Source organism: Myripristis murdjan, chromosome 11 (genome assembly GCF_902150065.1).
Source record: "Myripristis murdjan chromosome 11, fMyrMur1.1, whole genome shotgun sequence".
NCBI lineage: Eukaryota > Metazoa > Chordata > Actinopteri > Holocentriformes > Holocentridae > Myripristis > Myripristis murdjan.
The window spans coordinates 20,602,764-20,624,650 of record NC_043990.1 but is presented as its reverse complement, the minus strand read 5'-3'; the positions used below and the strand labels follow the sequence as shown (position 1 = coordinate 20,624,650).

General features: G+C 41.7%; 3 protein-coding genes across 5 annotated transcripts; 1 reads left to right on the top strand and 2 right to left on the bottom strand.

The window, feature by feature from the left end:
- Positions 1 to 2,114: 2,114 nt before the first annotated feature.
- On the bottom strand, positions 2,115 to 9,941 carry tra2a (transformer 2 alpha homolog). 2 transcript variants are annotated; one of them, XM_030063452.1, is made up of 9 exons: positions 9,799 to 9,941; positions 8,148 to 8,281; positions 7,835 to 8,000; positions 7,084 to 7,137; positions 5,809 to 5,997; positions 3,704 to 3,819; positions 3,294 to 3,398; positions 3,108 to 3,178; positions 2,115 to 2,887 (listed from the first exon to the last, which is right to left on the bottom strand). In XM_030063452.1, exons 1-9 carry the CDS (start codon positions 9,832 to 9,834, stop codon positions 2,877 to 2,879), a joined length of 882 nt encoding a protein of 293 aa, XP_029919312.1. In that variant the 5' UTR covers positions 9,835 to 9,941; the 3' UTR covers positions 2,115 to 2,876. The 2 variants fall into 2 exon arrangements, with proteins under 2 accessions (XP_029919312.1, XP_029919314.1); XM_030063454.1 differs by lacking the exon at positions 7,084 to 7,137.
- Positions 9,942 to 10,484: 543 nt separating this feature from the next.
- ccdc126 (coiled-coil domain containing 126) lies at positions 10,485 to 17,800 on the bottom strand. 2 transcript variants are annotated; one of them, XM_030064223.1, is made up of 4 exons: positions 17,462 to 17,800; positions 15,338 to 15,382; positions 13,440 to 14,260; positions 10,485 to 12,353 (listed from the first exon to the last, which is right to left on the bottom strand). In XM_030064223.1, the coding sequence occupies exons 3-4, from the start codon at positions 13,675 to 13,677 to the stop codon at positions 12,103 to 12,105; spliced, it is 489 nt and encodes a 162-aa protein (XP_029920083.1). In that variant the 5' UTR covers positions 13,678 to 14,260; positions 15,338 to 15,382; positions 17,462 to 17,800; the 3' UTR covers positions 10,485 to 12,102. The 2 variants fall into 2 exon arrangements, with proteins under 2 accessions (XP_029920083.1, XP_029920082.1); XM_030064222.1 differs by lacking the exon at positions 15,338 to 15,382.
- A 636-nt stretch (positions 17,801 to 18,436) lies between these two features.
- fam221a (family with sequence similarity 221 member A) lies at positions 18,437 to 21,887 on the top strand. Its single transcript, XM_030062968.1, has 9 exons — positions 18,437 to 18,542; positions 18,719 to 18,892; positions 18,969 to 19,159; positions 19,360 to 19,433; positions 19,541 to 19,673; positions 19,844 to 19,945; positions 21,569 to 21,622; positions 21,704 to 21,714; positions 21,873 to 21,887. Exons 1-9 carry the CDS (start codon positions 18,478 to 18,480, stop codon positions 21,885 to 21,887), a joined length of 819 nt encoding a protein of 272 aa, XP_029918828.1. The 5' UTR covers positions 18,437 to 18,477.

The following is a 21,887-nucleotide window of genomic DNA, read 5'->3' as shown; positions in this document are numbered from 1 at the left end:
GATTTGATGAGGAGGTTACGTCTGATTTCAATTGCACAAATACGTATGTATTTATACTAATATCATCAAACCTAACAAATAAGCAAGATAATTAACTTGAGCTGACTGAAAAGGAAACGATTCCGTTAACATTTGTTATTCTGGTCAACCTCACATTTACTTCTCACACACAAACAAACCAGTCAAATCATTCTCTCACTCTTTGATTCTTCCACTCCTTGGGATCTACAAAGTGTATATAAGAGGATGTGTCTGTGAGCATGTGGTGGCTTGTTAACCTGCAGCAGTTGTCCTCTGGTGTAGCAGTGCAGCCTGTGTTTTGGGGACTGCAGATAGATGATGTGGGAGCCACAGGTTGCAGCTGGACCTGGTGGAGCCCAGCATGGGCGTGTTTGACTTGTGTAAAACTATTCTGCTCCATGTAACTTTGACCTCTGTAGTAAAAAAGGAAAAAAGTTAAAAAGTATGGAGAATTTCACAGTAAAATTCAGAGAAAGCGTGTATATATATATATATATATATATATATATATATATATATATATATATATATATATATATATATATACCAGTTAAACAATGAGTCAGCTCATCATTTTTTTTATTTATTTGTGTGTGTGTGTTTGTGTTAGGAGGAAGGTGTGGTCTCTTTCTTTTTGTTTCCAAGAAAGTCATGTGTCTTTCTGCTTTATAGACATTTGAGTCCAAATTGTGTAGGTGATCTGTCTGCTCATGCATCCCCAACAATGAGAAACCATCCACCCATTATGGCTGCTACTGGCCGTCCTATCTGCCATGACACTTACTTCAGAGGCTTTTCAGTCATTGTGCTCACCCAGCTGCTCCAAAGTGAAATAAATCTACATGTCACAGCACCAGCTCATATCTAGGTGTACTAATCTCTGAGTTGTGTGTATTTCTCACCAATCTATGCACCTGTTTTCCACAGAAAAACTGTAAGACACCACTGAAAAGTAACAGCAGTAGATGATGGATCACAGGGAAGGAAGTCAGATAACATAATTTTTCCTCATGATGTGACCCAGTGTTCTGTAGGAAAATAACATGAAAGAGGGTCAGTGGTTTAGGTTCATTAAATGTAACCAAAGGGGCAAATGGGTGTACACGGTGTACGCATGTATGGCTCGACGTTTTGCCATGTGACTGCTGAATCTTTACTGAGAATGAACTCAAACTTTGACCCTTGAATCCTGCCGACTACTGGTTACCTTGGGACGTGTGGAATTATCTTTGAGTCAGTGTGGATGAATGCATAGCTCTGAGGGGCCCCATGACAGGTCAGCACTGATGATTAACCCCATTTGAATCAAGTACCTTACTATTACGGCTAAAGTCTATAGATAAAGAGCTTTCCATTTCTTCAGGTTTGCGCCTTTGATTAGCCACTCGGTTTCAAGAGCTTGTTTGCTCTCGCAGATTATCCAATCCAATATCTGAACCTGTTGTCTGATGCAATCTGCCAGGCTTTGATCAATGCAGGAAAATGTGATACTGCTCACACGGTCTTGTGCAAACCAAAATAGCTCTGTCAGCACTTTTCCTAATGTAAAACACAGATTAAGGAACTTTGAAAGGAGGATTAGGCCAGTATTGTCATGGTTAAATTTAAGGACATCATACCGTTGCATTCTATTGAGACATGTATTTTACTGTATGTCATTGTAATGTTTTTAAATGGAAGCACAAGCCCCTGTGTTGTAGCTTCAGTGTTTTATTGTTTGCTGGGATCTGCCTCAAATACTGCCTGTTTTGTATTTCGTGAACAATGCACCTTGTGTAATTAAGCTTAAAATAAAAGACTGGTCTCATGGATAAGTCTATCTGCATCTTGACTGATAAATATGGCTTGAATGAGAGGAAACCCGACTTATGGAAGGTTTACTGTATTTTCAATGTGTGGCTCTGTATCAGCCATTTGTACACATTCATGAACATGAACTTATCCTACACAAAGCCTTGGCACAGGTCTTATTCTGTTCAACTGTCTGTAGCTTGTTTTCTCACCTCACCCACTTAATTTCACAACTCCTGCCTATACAACTAAGCCATACCTCAATTTCATGCACATTAAGTCAGACACCACCTTGCACACTGTGGAGTTTTCATTTTTTTTTTTTTTTTTATATATTTCCATACAAAGAAATAACAATACGAAACATAACACATGAAAATAAAACTCTTGTGTAGAGGTACTCAAATGTTGACTTCCTCCACCAAAAAAGTGACTCAGGTGAGCAGAGACCCGACAACTGATTTTTGGTGACACTTCAATTTACAGCCCAATTTTTACTTAGTACTTACCAGGAAACTGAGTTACACTAGGCACTAGGAAACACAATTTAACCTGATTATAATCATACAATTCACACACAGAGTTTTCATATTTTCTTTGTTACACCTGCCTAATGCAGGTTGTAAAATGAAGTGTCACCATTATTTACATTAATAGTGTAAGCTACTGCATCCCTAAGCCTGGTTGTCCTGCATCTTTCCTTCCCGGTAATGACAAAGGCTATATTACAGGCCAAGGGAATAGATTAAGAGAACACTGTTCATTAACCATCACTACAAAATCACTGCGTAAGAAAATGGAGAGGGAAGGAAGGATGCAAGTCTAGCAACCAAGCAACAAGTTAACCATCAGTTGACCGGTCACTTGCTCACACTCAACATAGATGCATTAAAAAGTCTAAAAATTAAGACATCTACTGCATGTAAACAACACTTCTTATCACAAACTTAAGAGTTCTCGCTGTTGATAAAGACTCGCTATCTCAAAATGTTCCCCTCTGAAACAGCTTGATGAATCCGACACCAGTAATGAAGGAAGAGAATCTGAATGTTGGAGGAAGCAGCTCAGTATCGTCCTGAGGAGAACAAAAACCAAAACATAGGATTCACATTAGTACAGATTATGTCAGTACAGTGTTAATCAATTAAGAAATATGCTTTCAGCAGTGAGCCAACTACCTCAACTTGTTTGGACATGCATACTTACAGGCTGCCTAATTCAGTGTTTTAAGACAGTGACATGGATGCAATCAAGCAAGGTTTGTGCACTGTGCGTGTTTCTCTTTACACACTTACGTGGGCTGTATGAGCGAGACCGTGAGCGAGACCTGTATCGACTGTAGTAGGGTGACGGAGAGCGCCTGCGACTGCAGAGAAGCAAAGAAAAATTACACTTTTCCTCCAGCTTAACAGCATAATATCCATTTTGTACTCGCGTTCATCACATACGCACAGCACTAACGTCTCAGGGTAATTACTCACCTATACCTGTAGTCATACTCGTCGTATCTGTCATAGCGGTCATAGCCACGATCATAGTAAGAGTCTCTCCCCCTTCTGCCCCCACTGCTGCTGCCGCCACCATTACTGGTGATAGAAGACAAATCAGCAAGTCATGACTTCAGGGTGTCTTGTTTATGGAGAAACAACACTGTATCAAATGTGTAATTTCACAAATGTGTTTCACTAAAATATTTTGTAATAGTTTTACAAAAGTGGCAGGAACAAGCCCCAACCTATGAATAACACACCCTACATTGGAATACCCCGCCCTAACCTCTGAACTGCACTCTTGTACTTTTCATGGACTATTAACATGTGATCAATGGTTGATTCAACACTATAGGGTCAAGAAACCAAGATGTAGGAACTTGACCATCTGCTGTTCTTACTGTGTTGGTCGGCCCATGTAGATTCCTGGCGTGGGGGTGTGGGGACGCTTGGTAATGGAATAATCCACTCTGATGCGCCTCCCATCCAGCTCCATGCCGTTGGCTCGCTCCATTGCCTGGGGAACACAGGAGGGGGGAAAGACAAAGCCACTATCAAAATCTCTTATGCACTTTGGTTAAGTGATTTAATTCACAAAGGCCGACCTACATTACAAGCAGCAGCCTCTTGCGAGGGATGTATGGGGTGTGAGGGCAAGAATTATGTGTGACAATGCTGACACCTAGTGGTGTGCTCTGGTAGTCGCACTTCACCAAACGGTATCTGCAGTTTTGGGCAACTTAAATTTATGACATTTTAAGAAATGCTGGTGGAGCAAAATATTAACAGTTAAAAAGCTATTATTCAGTGAACTAAAACAAAAGGTGTCAAACAACGATTATCAGTGGCAGGGCTGGACCTGAAAAGCGTTTACAGATGAGCTTCAATTCTGCAATTCTGGTCCTCAAGAGTCAGAGTCCTGCTGGTTTTCGATAGCCGCCTTTCCACTATCGCGCCAAACGTGAGCGAGCTTGTGTATGCCAAAGCCAGTTGCGTTTCCATTGTCACTTCCAGTCTTTGATCATGCCTTGGTTGGGCTATTGGAGCCATTTTCCAGGTGCTAATGGCCCACTGCATACTCATGGGCCAGAAAGAGCTACAAGCAGCTTGAGGCAGAGCCAAGGGTCATAGGCAGGGCTTACCTGGCTTTGGGCAGGGACAAGGGTGCAGCTTATAAGCAGACATGTCAGAAGAATAACCGATAAACAAAAAGTGGACAACAGTAGACAGTACTGGTCAAACAAGGACATTAGGACTCTGCTCTCTATCTGGGTAGAGGATAATTTCCAAACAACAAATGGACGGTGTCAGCTGAGGCACCCGGGACACCATGGTAGTGTAGCCAGTGGCAGATTCAGTCGGTGAGTTCTTTGGCATTAATTCATTTTTCTAACTAAACAGCCAAAGTGATTCAACTGAACACATCTTAGCATACTTGTGTTATGATTGTTCAATTGTGTGAACTGTAATACCAGTATGGCTATTTTAAGTTACCGGAGTGTGACAAGTCCGGTTACATTATCTGCCGTGCATTGTTATTACTCAACAGTGCATCTAACGTGCTTGGATGATGTTTACACTGAGGCAGCATGTTACGGGCGGGTTTTAGGGTAATTCTGCGGGGCCACTGACACGATAGTAGAAACACAAATGGTCTTTGAGGCCATGGGCCATTAACACCATCCAGCTCAAAGATAGCCCTAGCTTGCAATGGTGTGATAGTGGCAATGCGGCTATTCTGGCCATCGGATCTGGGACTATTTTAGCTCCGCTGGGACGACGGGTGAATGCAATTAATTACCTGGTACAATAGAAAACCATTAGGGAATATGGGTCCAGTGAGCGGTTGCGTCAGCTATACACAAGTACTGAGATAATCTAGCTGTTTACCAAGTGTTTACAAAATCAAAGTTTACACACTAGTAAATCAAAACAGGTTGTACCACACAAACAAGTCATGACACTGAACTTAATAGTTCCTAAATATTTACATATTTAACAGTTGTTTTGTTTTGATTTCCTCAGGACTGATTATCACATTTTATTAGACTAACTTTATGTTACATGAACATCATTAACCTGAAACACAAATTAATAATACATAACATTAACCTTTGACCAAAAAGAAGCAGGTAATTGTAGCTGAATATACTGTAATATTAGCCTGTAATCTGCCACCAGCTGTTATTCTTGATTGACTTGTTTTCAAGTCTGTGATGCTGCAGTATCTTCCGTGTTTGTGGTTTTTATGCTTTTCTCCTGGATGCAGGCACAGATGTCACTCAGTAAAGGATTTACACATCATTAAGGCTTTGCCAATTAAGACATTCCTTAAGTCTGAGTGGTGCAACACAAGTGAATTTTCAGTTAGTTTAAAACTAACTAGTTGTTACCAAGAGGTTAACATGGACTTTACACATAAACAGAGGACCAGGTTTGAAAACCATTGGCCTTTAAGATCCAACCAATGAACAAACATTGGACAACACACAGCCATTTCCCATACCTCTTTGGAGTCCTCAATTCTTTCGAAGTAAACAAAGGCAAAGCCACGGGAGCGACCGGTGCGCTGGTCGTAGACCACGTTCACCCCGGCTAGAGGACCGTAGCGGGAGAAAACCTCCCTCAGGTCACGCTCTGTGGTGTACAGGCTCAAGCCAAACACTCCCAAACATGTGTTGGGGTCAGGGTTCGCCTGGAAAGGGTCAACAGTCAGAGTTGGTGGTGTGGCTTACTTCGCTCACACCACCAGATTTAGCACACGAGATATCACATGCTAATTGAACCATGCACAGAGCAGCGTTACACATGCTTAAAACATGGGGCATAAAGACAGTAGAAACATGTCTCTCCAAATCTCTTCTATTACTTTATATGTAACTGTGGGAACACCTTTCCTGATACATTGATGACTGCAAATTAGTCTTAGTATTTCAGAAATGCATGTTGTTTGGTCCCACTAATATTTCAGTGCCTTGCTTAGCTCCATACAGTTTGGATAAACAGGCGAGTGACAAAGCAGGAAAAGAATTTCAATCAACAAGAAAAACCCATTAATTATCCACAACCATGTCTGGGAGGATTTGTTCAAACTGTTAACATGGGATGGTGGAAATGCGAGTGACGTTCTTTTGAACATGATCTAATATGTATAATAAACACAGTGGATTTATTAGTGATAGGGTTTCAATTCAAAAATCAGATATGGACTGTATGGAGAGAAAAAAAACAAACAAACAAACCTATTCCTACATAATGACTTTTAGCCTTTAAGTGAGGTAGTGAGGTAACTCCCCTGCTGCTTCACTATAAACACCAAGGTGTTAAAAAGATATTCAAAGAGCAAAAGGGGGAGAACTTCTTGCACACTTGGCTTCAAAATAAGAAAGTATATTTATTAGTCTAAATAAAACCCATGTATTTTAGCATAAGTCTTCATCAGGGTTACCAATATTGGTTATTATTTAAGTCAAGTATTTATGTATGTGTGAATGAGGGGGTCATCATCACTTAAATGCTCAGTGGGTAAAAACTATATGACAGTTTTAATAACCCCTTCTGAAACAGCTTTTGAAAACATGCCACTGGAAGAAATCAGAGACAAAACAAGACCTTTCCATTTGCCCTCTGCTCGCTTTTCATTCTCACATAATTCCCGTCTCGCTTTATCACATGGACCTCTTCTCCCTCTGATTCAGGACTACATTGGGACTAAAACCTTTGGCCCACATCAATTACATTACATTACACTTGTCCCAAGCGTGTCAGAAGGTCCACATACCCTGGCATCGGCATCACCGCCATGACTGTATGTTTCTTTTGTGAAGTCATGGCTCTGTTGATATAATGAAAGGAGGGGAAAGTTAATCAAAGGGTTTATTAAAGGGGTTATTAAGGGGTTATTAAATGTCATGTCAAACTGTTCTCCCATGATCTCAAACATCTTACAAATTAATCAGTGTGGAAAATAACCTGCCGTTTTGAATTCAACATTTGTAAGTAGTACATGTGTGTGAATTTATGTCCTACACATACTGCAGTATATATATATATATATACACACACACATACCGCAGTGCTGTTCAATTGCTCTTTATTTGCTGTAACTAATGTGATGCATCTCTCTTTCATTATAAGGAAATGTGCTAAAACAGCGGAGTATTTTAAGAAATATACCAGGTTTTTGGGAGATTAGCCCATTTGTGAAGTAGGATCATATGATCACTTAACATATAGATGTCTGCATATAATGTGACTCTTGAGCTGCTACATGTACTCACCTTGTTATGTGAGATAATGTCAGGCGCCTACTATCACTCAACATGGAGTGTGCTTCAAGTGGTCACATGGAGCGCCAAAGCTAATGATCTCATTACTTTAACAGGCACCACGACCCAAGGGCTAATCCCTCCAAAACTAGGTGTATTTCATAATGAACTGTCAGTACTAACACTTCCTTAGTATGACAATATGCAAGCTGTCCTTTGGTTCACAATCTCTGGCTAACTTCACCCTGTCCTCCTCACACTCACCCTGCTGCCAGTGTGGCGGCGCCGGTTGGACATGGGAGAGGTGCTCTGGCTCCTCCTGCGGCGATATTCAGGGCTGTAGGAACGGGAACGGGACCTCTTCCGGTGGGAATGGGAACGAGAGCGTGAACGGCTGTAGCGGCGGTTTGAGTGCCGCCGAGAGTGAGACCTAACAATGAGGAAAAAAAAGAAGAAACGGTGAGCAATCAGACACCCAGGATGTTACAATTTCAGCGAATTAATGATCAAAGAATCAGCATTAATCCATTCGCAAAGACTTTAATGTCACAAAGGTCACTAAAATGGCAAAGCATACCTAGATTCTGAACGAGAACGGGATCTGGACTCAGAGCGTTTGGAGGCCCGGGAAGGACTCGGGGAGCCGGACCTGCTCTCCGACTTGACCCGAGCTGGACTTCCATGGTCCGATTTAGATGGGGAGCGAGACTCCTATTGCCACAGGAGTGTGTTAACAGCACTCTAATGGACAATTACACTGCCTCACACAGGTACATACTATCTCACACAGAGCAGTGATATGTAGAAGAGTATGTTGCACACTCACATCAATCTTTATAAAATGTACAGCTTATGTACTGTGGAGGAAGGGGTTAGTTCTCTTATAATTTCATTTAACAATTATGTGGTTTACAAAGTGACATTATTAATCCTATGTAACAAAATACCACATACATCTATTTCCGAGTCCACCTGGGCCATCAGGGGAAAAACTAAGTTAACATGCATTTTCATTTTACAGACAAGTATTACAGAAAAACAAAAGAAAACAAAAAAATAGTTGTAACACAAATGATCCATTTACTTAACCTAGGGACACATTCATTCTTCCAGATTCTTTATACGCTACTGCCTTCTCTCAGGAATTCTATCCTTCTTCATTCTTCTTTTTTCAGTTTTCTCATTTTCTGATTCCAGGTCTGTTTTTCATCTCTTCACCCAAACTGAATTCATATTAGCCATTACATTGCAAGTGCTTCTACATCTCAAACCATTCTTCCGTCACATTTCCTCCCTTTCCACTTCTATGTTCTGCTCTGTAAATGTTTTCATTAGCCTTCTTTTATCTTGAATATTTTCTTCCACATTCTTGGATAAAACTCTTCAAATCCTTCACGATCAATAACCTTAATGAAAAAAGAACATTCAATAAAATTAAGGTCATGGGTTTATAAAAAGGAAAATATCTTTAGGCAATAATTACTTATAAAAACACTGAATGCAGTACAGTTACATTGTGGCTACATGAGATAAAAAATTTCAGAATAGAAAAGTGAGTACAACAGTGTAGCTGAATGGTGAGCCTAATTTAATAAGTGCAAGCGAGCTATTTACATAGTTTAGATGTTTAATATCAGAGTTAAATGGCTAAATCACAGTGTGAAAGCAGGGAAGGAAGAGTGGCTTGAAGAAACTTTCACCTTGAATCCCTAGCTAATATAAAACAGTCTGCAACAAAAACAAAACTCTGGTTGCTCATGTGCATATTTGGATGCAGCACAAGCAGCGACGTTGTACACACGAACTGATATCAACGTCCATTAGCGACACGGGTCAAATTACCTAGGTGCAGTGAATTTGGGGGGGAAAATCCAATTCAAACCAAATTATGAAGACAGACATGTGCATTTGCCTTCCGTGTGCAAATTCTCCAGCTCTTTTGCAAGCCTGTCAGGTAAGCTAGGTGACATTAGCGCAAATTGGTTGGGTTTTCACGATAATAGTCAATGAAAAAAAAAAAAAAAAATTGGTCGTAAAAAAAAAAAAAAAAAACACTAACTCAAACTGTCCGCCTCTGTAACACAGTGGGTATTGAAATAATTAGCTAGCGGCTATGTATTTAGCCCACGATTAATGGCATTCCTCGGCTGTGTTTCTTATCGGCAGCCACGCAGGAGAAGGAGGAAAGAGGGAAAGAAGATATGATATCTTTCAATGGAAATACTTACCCGTCCCTCATAGTTTCCATCCTCAATGTCACTCATTGTATAATATAGTACAAGCAACAAATATGACAGAAATGATCCGTGCTACGGTGCTTAACACTCAGACCTGCTAGCTAGAAGATGGCGATTGGGGGGGGGGGGTGTTGTTTAGTTGCTGCAGTGTGACGTCACCTGCTGGCTCTGCCCTCCCACGCGGCCTGGGTGCCAAACTTGAGCGAGCTGGGAAGTGTGGATTGCCTCCTTCTCCACCATCAAGACACCCCATCCAACAAAACTGTATCCGAGTGGGGAATATCACCTGAAAGGACTTTGGTAAACCTGCACCTTCATGCAGAAATCCGTAACTGTTTGTACTGTGCAGCGGTGGGAGGGTGCAGCGTGGCTGTAAGTACAACCTGCAGTCAAAACAGTCACATTTAGACACTGTTTCATTATGCAGAATCTCTGGTGACTTAAATAGTATAAACTGGCTCATTCCTCGTTTGGGGGCCTCCAAGAGCACTCTCAATGACCCTTGGAGGTCCCTGGTCCCCACTTTGGGAACCACCAGGGTCCAGGCCTAATACTTGGAAGAACTAAACACAGTTTTATTCCTTGTCTGGTGACTCACATCCTGTTGCTTGGAACACAAAAACAGTTTTTACACTTTGTTTTTTACTCATCTGATTTAATTCACAGGTATTCACCTCAGAATATGATTTAAAAAAAAAAAAAAAAATCATGTGAATGGGGAACAAATTATTTTTACATGAGGTAAAATTCTGTGTGTCAATAAAGCTTTGTCTCACTTGAATCCACAGTATTTTTGCAGGTTAATATGACACCTCTGGATGTTAAAGAATAGCTCACAGGCTTCCTTATGTTTTCTACTGCTATCTCTGTGAAGCAAAGTACATTTATGGCATCAGCCCTTAGTACAGACATAGTTCCACCACAGTTCAGTAATTCACTGTTGCTGGCTTGACATCTGGGCCACATTCTGAAACGCAGTAAAAGGAAATTATGACTGACAATATGTTTTAATCAAGTTTTGTTTGTTATATCGATGGCAATATTGTCCAGCTTCTTTGCCTCACAAAGGTGCTCATGTATCATCATGATACATTTTATGAGCATCAGGAATAAAGTCTCTCCTATGTGTCTGGGCTGGGACAATGTGACACATTTTGCACAGGTCTCTTGGCATTATAATTTAAAGACGAAAAAAAAAAATACAGGTTCAGGACCTGCAGCGAGGCTAGAAGAATGGTTATGCCACAGCTTAATGTCCACCCCCTAAAATATCTCTAATGTCAAAGTTGGACAAGTCCACTATTTTTAGGGAATTCCTATAGAGTCACAGTGCAACATGAACCCTGAACACGTGTAAGCAGTGAGTCAGTCATCTTAACAGCACTACAGGGCTAAATATTGACCATACAGTACATTCAATCCATTCCACATCTAAAATAAAAGAGCTCCAGACACTAGGCATAAGAGCCAAATATTGGACTGCAATTGAGACACAGTACACACACACACACACACACACACACACACACACACACACACACACACACACACACACACACACACACACTTCTCCAGGTACAATATGGCAAATAAACATTGTCCTCTCATATACTACATAAAGGTCAGACTGTCAAACAGAAAAATTTAAATACACATTTATAGGGCTGTCAATGGGAGTGCAAATAACATTCTTTGGATTATCTCCTTCACGTCTATTAGTTTTATTATCCATGGAATTATTGTACACATTAGCTGAGAGAGGAACCTTCTACATAATATCCAACTTGGCCAGTTGCAAGTCGAAATGCATCTATTCCTAACTACCATGAGTGCACTATCTATTTCAGCATTTTGATATGTTGAAGCAATATTGCAAATTCATAAGCGCTGCACACACCAAAGCGTTCTCAGTCATTTCTGCGGCCAACCAAATAAGGTGGAGTTTCAAATCCGAGAGTGTTTACCTCTGCCTCTGCTGTAACAGTCAGAACTTCCATCATAACGAGAGGCAAAAATTTGAACCAAAGAATTCACTGATGTAAATATCAAAAAAAGGTGTGGAGTAGTCCTGGTAAAAAAATAAATATCAGCATATGAAAAGTAAAGAGCATCAAGCAGTCCTCCTTTCCTCTGAGTTTGTCTGAGCATCTCTGACATTCATCCCATGTTTTAAGTTAGTGGATGTCCACGCCTCTCCCTATTGCTTTTCATTTTTCTTTAACTGATATCAGCAATCAGTGATTAACTTCTGGAAAGTGTGATGCATAAAACAACACGCTAAAACATATATTAACACTATGGTCCTTGATGTTGTCCAGGCCTGTTAGGTGTGTGTGGGTTGGGCCGTGGCGTCCCTGGGTGGCTGCCTGGTGTCTCCTGTTTTGAGGCTTTTGGTAAGGCAGCAGGAACAGAGGCAACAACGCCCCCTGCAGCATGGGAGGTGTTTGTGGAGGAGGCGTTGACTACCAGGTCAATTTTCCCCTCTAGTTTCACCAGCCGTGTCAGAATGTCATCCAGCAACACGGCTATGGTCCTCTTCAGATCAGCTGTGTGCAACAGAGAAAGAAAAGAAAACAATGACTGACCAGATTTTATCACAACAGATAGTTTTGTGCTAATCTTTTTGGCACACAATGGACCTTGTTTATCTAGTGAATTTGAAATGGATTTGTTCATAAATTCTTCATATCCATGACTCTGACTGAAAAGTCCCAATTTGCCAAAGTCTGAACTGTTTGTACATCTAAAAAAAAAAAATACCTCAGGTAACAAAACTAAACTCTGCAAATATGCGTATTACTTGTTTTCACAAATTACTGTGTATGATAGTATATAGGCATAAAGACAGCAATGGTGAAAAGAAAGGTCAATTTGTTGTATATGACTTGATGACTGATCGAGGTTCATCTATTTTGTAATTAGAGACTATTTAATCCTGCAAGGTTCCAAATAATTTGCACTCAGAGGGAAGTGAGAAGCAGGGGGAGATATTCTGCTACATGCTAACCCACAGTCCAATGAGATTTGTTCCCTTAAGCCTGTAGGCTGGTGACTGAGCCCTGGGCATGATGTCACTGTTCCCATCTGGAACAAATCCAGAGAACAACACATCCCAAACGATGGCACCGATTCACTCATCTGTTTGGGAGAGAACGCACCAGCAGTTGCTCCCTGGCCTTCTCCCAAGGCCTCCCTTTGGTTGACAGCAATGCACTTTGTAGTGAACAGTTTTAAAATCAAACCACTTTAATTTCTTGCATGGTTCTCTGAGAGGATAAACTGTGTTACACCTGCTCTGTCATCTCCTTCTATATGTAGTGGAGTAAAGCTCCCACTACTCCTTTTTTCTCTCAACACAACAAAATTATATCTCAATTAATAAAAAAAATCAAAATTATGACTGTGTGTTTTCCTTTACCTTTTGACATTTCTGAGGTAGTTTCCTTATGTTAATTCATGATAGATTCATGAAGACTTCATTAATACAACAGTATGTTGTATAAAAGGAAACTTACACATATTTATAAAATTACTGATAATCGAGGGCCATTACTAAGTTGGTAAGCAAGTGAGAGAGAGTAAAGTGTCCATATGTGTTGTAAAGCATTCCTGCTTTCCTCTACAAGGCTCACCATAACCAGCCATGGAGGTTCCCTGCGGCCCGCCTGGTGCATTCTGGTTCTCCTCAGTCAGGACCTTGACGTAGCGCCGACTGAGCTCTAGGATCTGCTGGCGTAGCTCGGCGCTGCTCTGGTGGCGAGGCTGCTGCACAGTGTAGCGCAGCAGCATGAGTCCCCAGACCAGGCCAAACACCAGCAGCAGCACGCTTAGCTTTTGGGACATGTTCCTCCGCAGGAGCGCACCCAGCATGGTACTGGGGCTGCAGATCGGGAGGGGAGGGGAGCTGGAGAGGGACTGATATAGCTGACAGCTGGACTTAGGACTGCAATAGGTGAAAACTAGTGCAAATTGTGAATAGGAGGTTTGAAATGTTAGTTGGGATCTGTGGTTGAAACTCTTGCTCTAGAAGTTGAAGATGAACAATAATTTGTATGATACTTTATTGATCCCTGAAGGAAAATTCTCTTGTCAGTTGTCCCTCTCCACAAGGAGGCCATAACTCAGGGTCAGCTACATAACAGAAGTCCTAAGTGGGGACTGAGTGTCTTGCTCAAGGATGCTTCAGAAGTGCTTGCCAACACAGGTGTTCATCCAGCTGAAGGATAGTTTCTGTAACCACTAGGCCATCCTGTCGCCCTGTAGAAGCAGCAAGATGACGCAGAGCTACGGCAGAGGCCAGGAAGTGGAACGAGACAGTAGCTGAGGTGCACTGGAACTGGCAGTCAGGGGTTTCTGAACAGATCACTCAGTTGCAAGGCATCTGGCACTAAGCCACTGAAGCAAAGTGGGTGCTCAACCTGGGAGTCTGCTGACATTGTTGTGTAACTCAGACCTAGTATGAGGAAGGAAAAAAGGCAAATAAGAAATGAAACTTAGAAACAACACAAGAAAGAAAGCAGGAAAGAGAGAAACGCATACAACTGTTAGAAATGCACAATCTAGGCATTTCCTCTCGTCAGTTTAACAAGGAGGATTTTGATCTCATAACAGCATTTACATTGTGGTCAAAGTCTGAGCAGTATGCTGAGCTGTAAAGTGATGGGTTGATGGAAGATACAACCAGAAGCGGTTGGTGCCGGCTCTCCAGGGAAATGTCATGAGCAAACTGAAACAGTGCTGCTCAAAGTTTTCAGAGAAACCACAACAAGGCAGTCAGAGCACTGTGACACCTTGCATGCACCTCTTTTCCTGTTGTCTTGAATGCCCTGGGATTATAGGCAGGCGACACGACTACACAGTTCAGTTCTTGGTCGAAACATTTTTTTGGCCAAGAAGACACATAAATTGGACAAATAGTGACATGGGAACATGGGAATGGTATTTCGTCTCTCTCTCTCTCTCTCTCTCTGTGTCTGTCTCTGTTTTCCTTTACAAGCCAAAGCAGATTCTATAATGAGTGCATTGATATAAAATGGTGACCAGACCTCTTTCAAAATGCAGACATTTATGGCTTGATGACTGTGTGTTGTGCAACTTTTCAAAGCAAAACTGGTGGCCTCTAGATCATTGATGAATGACCTTTAATGACCAAATTAGGAGTCTGCAGAGTTGGTTTCAATGCAGTTTGAAAATGAATGGGAGCAAAAGAGCCCAAGCCCAAGATAAGTCAAAATTGATCTAGCAATATCTTTAACCATGCTGTGGCACACACATCTAAAACTGTCATAATTAACATTTAAGGGATGGAACATGCAAATATAATAAAATAAGATAAAATGGAAATCGCAAAACCTCAAATCACACAGGAATGTCTTGAGTGACTGTGAGAATTTCTCTGTGGAGGAATGCATAAAAAAATTTCCAACACACACACACACACACACACACACACACACACACACACACACACACACACACACACACACACACACACACAGCATATGCTGGGTGTAATGAGCACAACACCCACCTCCTCATTACAGGTTGCATCAAAGAGGCTTCCCAGACTCTTTACCTATTATGAAGGAAAGAATCTGCTTCAGGTCAGGGTGCAAAAAGGCCTGCTCATCAAGAAATCTTTTTTCTGCCTCCTTAGCCCAGAAACCTGATTACCAGTTTAGATTTCAGAGGACCCACTTTGCAGCTCCAGATAGGTGGCAGCTGACACACGAACAAGCCGAGGTATAGAGCGTATTCACTCCGTAATCCCACCTTCATAATGGTCTTTGGCCAGACAAATAGCCTATGAATGCACAGTGCACCCATGGCGGAAATTAGATGATCATATCTCAGTTTTCACAACTCTGTCACTGGGTTCATTCTCTGTGCTCTCTCTTGGGCGTGGGAGTGCCACATCCCATTGAGGTCAGATGAGGGACATTGACTGAGGGGAATTAATTATGAAAAGAAAAGTAACAGAATCCGTTCAGCAATGTCTCTTGGTCCCTATCCATACACACACTGACACATACACCGGCATACACGCCCTTCCTGTGACCTGTGTGTGGTATATATGGGCCGTGGTTGGCAGAAAAAGGGAACATAAAATGAAACAACCTAAAGTAACCGTTGACAGCACTCAGGAAGTCACAGTGTCTTCTTACTGAGAAACACATAACATCTGCCAGATATACAGTAGCAACAGTGTTACTAACCGTTCTGCATTATGGCTGGGTGATCTGACCAAAAAACAAAATCTCATTTTTTTTTTTTTTCAAACTTTTCACGAGTTACAATTTTAAGTGAGATTTTCACTTACTGCACTAAGTGATGGAGATCTGTGGGCATGATCATGTGACAGGTGAATCGTGCATGTGTTTCCCGGCATGCAGGTTCTGTGCAGATGAGGAATTGGGGCTTGTTTGATAGACTGTTTTTTTTTTTTTTTTTTTTTTTTTTTTTTGCAATTTCAAATATAAATTCAAATTAATTGATTTATCACCTAGCCCTATTGTGACTGCAACAACCTTTGATTTGACTAGCTGTAAAAAGGTTTCACCAGCTTAACATGGAAAGCACCAAACCTGTTCTACCATAGTTCAACTGTGTGTGTGTTTTATATGGCAGTATGATGATAGGATAATTTCCTGTACCTTCTGTGTGTCAGACTACAGATCATATACATTTTTAATAGTCATAACGTTGACACTTGTTGACAGTCCTTGTATCTGTACGAACATCTACTAATCTTCCAGGCTGTTCAGTAGGCCTAGGCCATTATTGTGCTTGGGAAAGGCACACCAATTAGGCCACAGGCTCAGACAATCAAATGTTCCACTTGTTTGGGAGGCTACTCAACCAAAAATAGCGTATCCAGTGGAATGATTGGCTGTCGATAAGACAAGCAGTGCAGCTTTCACCCGTTATCAGAGACAGAGCCTAATCCACAGGTTAAACATTGACTTCCACCTATGATGTTACTGCCCATAAACAACAGCTGGAGGGCTTGGAAGCAGGATTTCATTGTGGATCCGAATCTACAAAAGTCCACACAGAAGACAGACTGTTAGGCTAAGACATGTGAATAGTAAAAGCCTAAATGAGCCGGTCACCTGGCTCCTCTGTGAGTTGAGGGTTGTGTACTTTTTATTATCATATGCATGTGCCGTGTTCACAGTTCTGGCCACACACACACACACACACACACACACACACACACACACACAGAGAGAGAGAGAGAGAGACAGACAAGAGCGTGTGTAGGCTTAGCTGACAGTGACTTGTTAAACTTGCACTGCAAGTAGGTTACAAAATGTTCTGCTAAACGTGAAAATGGTGACAGACGAACACAAGCGACAAAAAAAAACGCATCCACTAACTTCATGAATGCAATGTACCATTAACCTTATTATCGTCACTTTTAAGTTCCAAAACTAAGAAAATCATTTGACATTGAGTAGACAAACGGGGCAAACTCCACACACAAAGGTCAATAAAGCTAAAGCTGGAGCTTCTTCTAACTCCAGTCACATTTGACGTTAGCTCGACATGTTAGCTCGGCAACACGCAAACTTGTGAGCCGCCCCACAACAGGAAAAGGCGAACTCATCATCTGCAAATGGAGTTAAAGCCCAAACTAAATGAAAATAGTTACCTGGGTGTGTTGGTTGAAAGGCTATCCAGGTGTGGCTGGGATAAACGGGCTCCAGAGAGAGCAGGAGCGGGGCAGCGGGGAGCTCCAGCTGCTGCCTCTGGCTGACACTGAATGGTGCTTGTTGTTTGGCAGCCCCGGGTTGTTGTAACGGTCGCCGGGGAAATGGGTCCGAAGTGTCCGCCGTGTCCGCCGACAGCGTCGCTGCTCGGCTACATGCTGTCATGTACGTCCGCTGGCTAGCACCGCTGACTTTCACTTTGGCTCCGACAACACTCGAGGAAATGATGAGGTCCCCGCAGTCACAAGTAGCAGCCAGGACTCCGCGCATGCAACTGTGCGTAACTGTCATGGTTCCCTTGAACGTGCGCTGCGTGCGTCAATGCTGCGACATTATGGGTATTGTAGTTCTTTCTTTCTTTCTTTCTTTCTTTCTTTCTTTCTTTCTTTCTTTCTTTCTTTCTTTCTTTCTTTCTTTCTTTCTTTCTTTCTCCGGTTCACTAATTTAGCCTGCGTATGTTTCCAGTTTTTTAATGCGTAATAGAGTATACCAAAGTTTTTAGTCTGATATATTTCGGGTATTATTTAAAACCAAAGTAAATTGTATAAACTCAGTGCAGAACATGATTGATGGTTTGTTTGATTGATTTATATTTTATTTTCAGCCGGGGGTTAAAAATTCGCGCATCAGCAGCAGCTCCAATTGTAACAGCACATAACAAAAAGGAAATTAGGACAAGAAAACAAAAAATGAGTACATTCACATAACATTACAATCATGAACACATGTTTTTTTTTTTTTTTCTTAAGGGGAACCTACAAATTATTTTATTTTATTTTTTATTAGATTGCCAGATGAGAGGTAGGCTATTTACATGCAATTCGCCTGTCGTCCAGTAGGTGGAGGTCTCCATCCATCTCTATGGCAACGCAATGCTAAACTAGATAACTGGGTTTTCTCGTCGATGGATTTTCTACATTTGCTAGCCGCTATATATATCGGCTTTAGATATTAGACAATGGAAAGGGTGTGTCTTGATAAATCAGCTCTAAAGGCGGTGGATGACTATGTGGAGTACAGAAGGTTTGTCTTAACCTTTACACTTTCCTCACTGCTGGGATTAAACTCAGCCCTCTGACCTGATAGTGACTCTGAGGGGTTTTCAGACACCTTGGGGCAAGCAAACAACGTTAAAAACGTGCTGTTGCTCGTTCAGTTTGCATATTAGGCTACGCCCTGGTAGTGTGTTTCTCTTCTAGGATTGTGGGCGATGCTGATGGGGGGAAACTATTCAGTCCAGAGCAATATGAGGAGTACAAAAGGAAGGTGCTCCCTCAGAGAATGAAGAACAGACTGTATGTGAGTTTTGGGGTGCCAGGAGGTATTGACTGCAAACCTGTTGGCCCTGAGACACCGTGCTTCTGCACACACAGGTGAGACACGACAACAAAACATGAAATCAACCCCTTCCTTTTACCTCCAGTACAGATACACATACATCTCTTCCAGGTACAAGCAACACAGGACAGAATTTGATGTTATTCCCACTGAGCGACCTCTGGCCCTGCCATGCCAGGTCAGGGGTTGTCATTGTCCTGCCTACGAGTATGTTCCCCGCAGCGGGTCAACGCCTGTCCGCTGCAGGTGCAAACATCTGGCTCAAGATCACAGTGAGGCTGCTGGGCACTTGTGCAACAAGTGTGAGTCTAACATTCCCACAAGACAGTTGCAGTAAATATAATATACCCAAAATGCATGTTACAGCCTCCACGAGCCTGGCATGGAGTAACAAATTGGAAGAAAACTGCTTATTTTAGTAAAACTTTGCATCAGCTTTTGTACCTTACTGTAGCATAGCCATTCTAGATGAATTTCACACTGCTCATTTTCTGTTTGTCAGGCTCTTCTTGTTCTGGGTTTCATAGCCCTCACACCTGTGGCTGTGGCCAGCCCAGCTCTGCCCACCAGACACTGGTGAGTACCACATAAACCAAGCATCAGCTTTGCCACCATGAATACTTAGATATAAAGTAGAACACTTCACAAAACCTAACACTGAATGACTCTTCTTTTCCCTGCAGATTGAGACGAAACAAGAGCGGGAGGCGCGGGGTCGGCCGGTTGGCAGGGATGTGCCCTATGTGGCCATGGGGGGCCTGACGGGGTTCAGCTCTCTGATTGATGGTTATGTCGCATTGGAGTACAGTGATGCAGGTGACACGAAACCATTTGCCATAAACATGATGATTGCATCTGCAGTGAATCGCAGCAGTATATAGCTGGAAATTAGACACTTCAGAGAGCAAAATGTGTGTTTCTCACACCGTGTACTTATTTGTGTGTGTGTGTGTATGTGTTTGTGTGTGTGTATGTGTGGCATGTAGGGGCTCCTCCGTTCTCCTCCCTGTGTCCTGGGCAGTCTGCATCATTTCAGCCACATGTGGTTGAGAAGCCACATGGACGAACCTCCCCTCCTTGCCAGACAGGTCTGCCGACTGACGAAACAGTCATGCTGATTTTCATCTCAAATATTCTCTGATTCAGAGAGTCAATGTTTCTGCTGATCCAGCCTTTGTCAGGCAGTAGGATGAGAGAGGAAGTTGATGGGGAGTATTTTAAGTGGTGCTGCCAGGAGAAGAAAATGCCCTGAAGGAGCACTTGAGGGCAGCAGAGAGCAAGAAAGCATCAGTGTTGAACAAACTAGTGTGAAGAGCAGAGAGTTGTGTTCAGATCAAAGGCAGTACAACTGTAACAGATAGCCGAAAGCCCATGAACTGGCAGCTTCCATATCTGTTCGATAGTTTTAAAGGTATCCAAACATTTTTCACTTAAGTAGGCTACCTTTTTGTCTTTTGTAATGTTCCCTGCATCCTCAGCATCTGGAGTCAACAGAGACACATATTAGCTGCTTAAACACTGCCAGGATTTGACAGTGACAGTGATATTTCTGAGTGACAGTGAGTTTGCACATACAGTCTGTAGTGATTATCTTACTTTTAGACACAAACTTAAGATGTGTCACTAATCATACCATATCTAGCACTACTCCTATATGTCATGTCATTCTTTAGATTTTGCAGGACTTTCTTGGTTTTGAAGCATGGCTGCATGTATGTGCAAAGAAGTTCCTGCAGCTGGAGATGAGAAGGGAAAATTACATTTCCTGTGGAAGAAATGACACCGAGCACAATCGTTTTTTTTTTTTTTTTTTTTTTTTTGTACAGCACATTTTACAGAAATCACTGACCATAAGTCTATAAAAGTATAATTTTCCATGTTTAAAGTGAAATGTTATTCTGAGGCTAGAGTGGACTCAAGTAAATATATCTGAACATGCACTAAATTTAGTGTAGAGTGTAGATGTCATCACACACTTGTGAAAAAATTGTGTAGAGCAGAAGTAGCTGTTCTTCACTGTCAGGTTAGCTGTTTGGTATTTATCGCTTTGTTAGCATTATCTTTCACTGTGATATGCCATCAATTTACAGCCGTACACTCAACAACTTACAAGCTATATAGAATAAAAACAGGTATAAAAGGCGAAAGTGAAATTGAACAACAATATGCAGTTGCATAGTGTTTTTAATATATCCTGGACAGATATAGTCCAGAAAGAGTTCATCAGGGGGTTTGTAGAAATGTGATCTCTGTGTAGTAGCATTATCCTTATACTGACATCGATCATGTCCTTTGCATTTACATCTGTTCATTTGTTTGATCTGCAGTGTGTCTGCATTGTGATCAGATCTTGTCTAAGTAGGACCAATGACACCAGATGTCAAAAGTGACTGGTGATCTACCGACATTTTCCAACCTTTAGGAAGATAACTTTTACAAATATGAGCTAGCTGTTCAAAATTCATACACACCTGGCTGAGTGTGAGTCAGTCAGTCATTGTGAGCCAGACTACCTCTAGATGTGGTGAGGCAGATCTGCTCACCCTGCACCGTGTGCATTGTTTTTTTTTTTTTTTTTTTTTTTTTTTACACTTTGCTGCTCCAAGCTGCAATCTAACAGCAGTGTATGAAGTGACAAAACGGTGCACATAATCTGGTTCAAAACTTCCTCTCTTAGTATTTCTTTCTTGCTTGCTTTCTTTCTGGCTTAGGTGGGGAAAAAAACATGGTGGAACACCAGCAAGCTGAGGTGGCGAGGTGGCGAGGTGACGAATCAAGAGTTATCTTGTTTAGTATAGCCTCTCTGTGTCATCTTCCAGACCGCTCCCATTTTTTCCCTCTTAAAGCGGGGCTTTTGGTGAGTTTTTATTTCTTGAATGTAAATGTAATTAATTACCTGGACCTCACAGAGAGAGAAATAGTGTTATTGATTGGGGTAACTGGGGGAGGGAGGGAGCATGAAGGCGTCAGTGTGTCTCCGATGGACATGAAACATTTCTTTTTCTTCATTTGTAGAGTCAGGCCTTGTAG

Bases quoted from the DNA above. Each gene is read 5' to 3' on its own strand.
- tra2a (XM_030063452.1), bottom strand. From the start codon at position 9,834: ATGAGTGACATTGAGGATGGAAACTATGAGGGACGG. The intron at 8,282-9,798 runs GTAAGTATTTCC...CTGTGGCAATAG, and splicing joins ATGGAAACTATGAGGGACGG to GAGTCTCGCTCCCCATCTAA. The intron at 8,001-8,147 runs GTATGCTTTGCC...CCTCATTGTTAG, and splicing joins CGTTCTCGTTCAGAATCTAG to GTCTCACTCTCGGCGGCACT.
- ccdc126 (XM_030064223.1), bottom strand. From the start codon at position 13,677: ATGCTGGGTGCGCTCCTGCGGAGGAACATGTCCCAAAAGCTAAGCGTG. The intron at 12,354-13,439 runs GTGAGCCTTGTA...TGTTGCACACAG, and splicing joins AACCTCCATGGCTGGTTATG to CTGATCTGAAGAGGACCATA.
- fam221a (XM_030062968.1), top strand. From the start codon at position 18,478: ATGGAAAGGGTGTGTCTTGATAAATCAGCTCTAAAGGCGGTGGATGAC. The intron at 18,893-18,968 runs GTGAGACACGAC...CATCTCTTCCAG, and splicing joins CCGTGCTTCTGCACACACAG to GTACAAGCAACACAGGACAG. The intron at 19,946-21,568 runs GTCTGCCGACTG...TTTCTGGCTTAG, and splicing joins CTCCCCTCCTTGCCAGACAG to GTGGGGAAAAAAACATGGTG.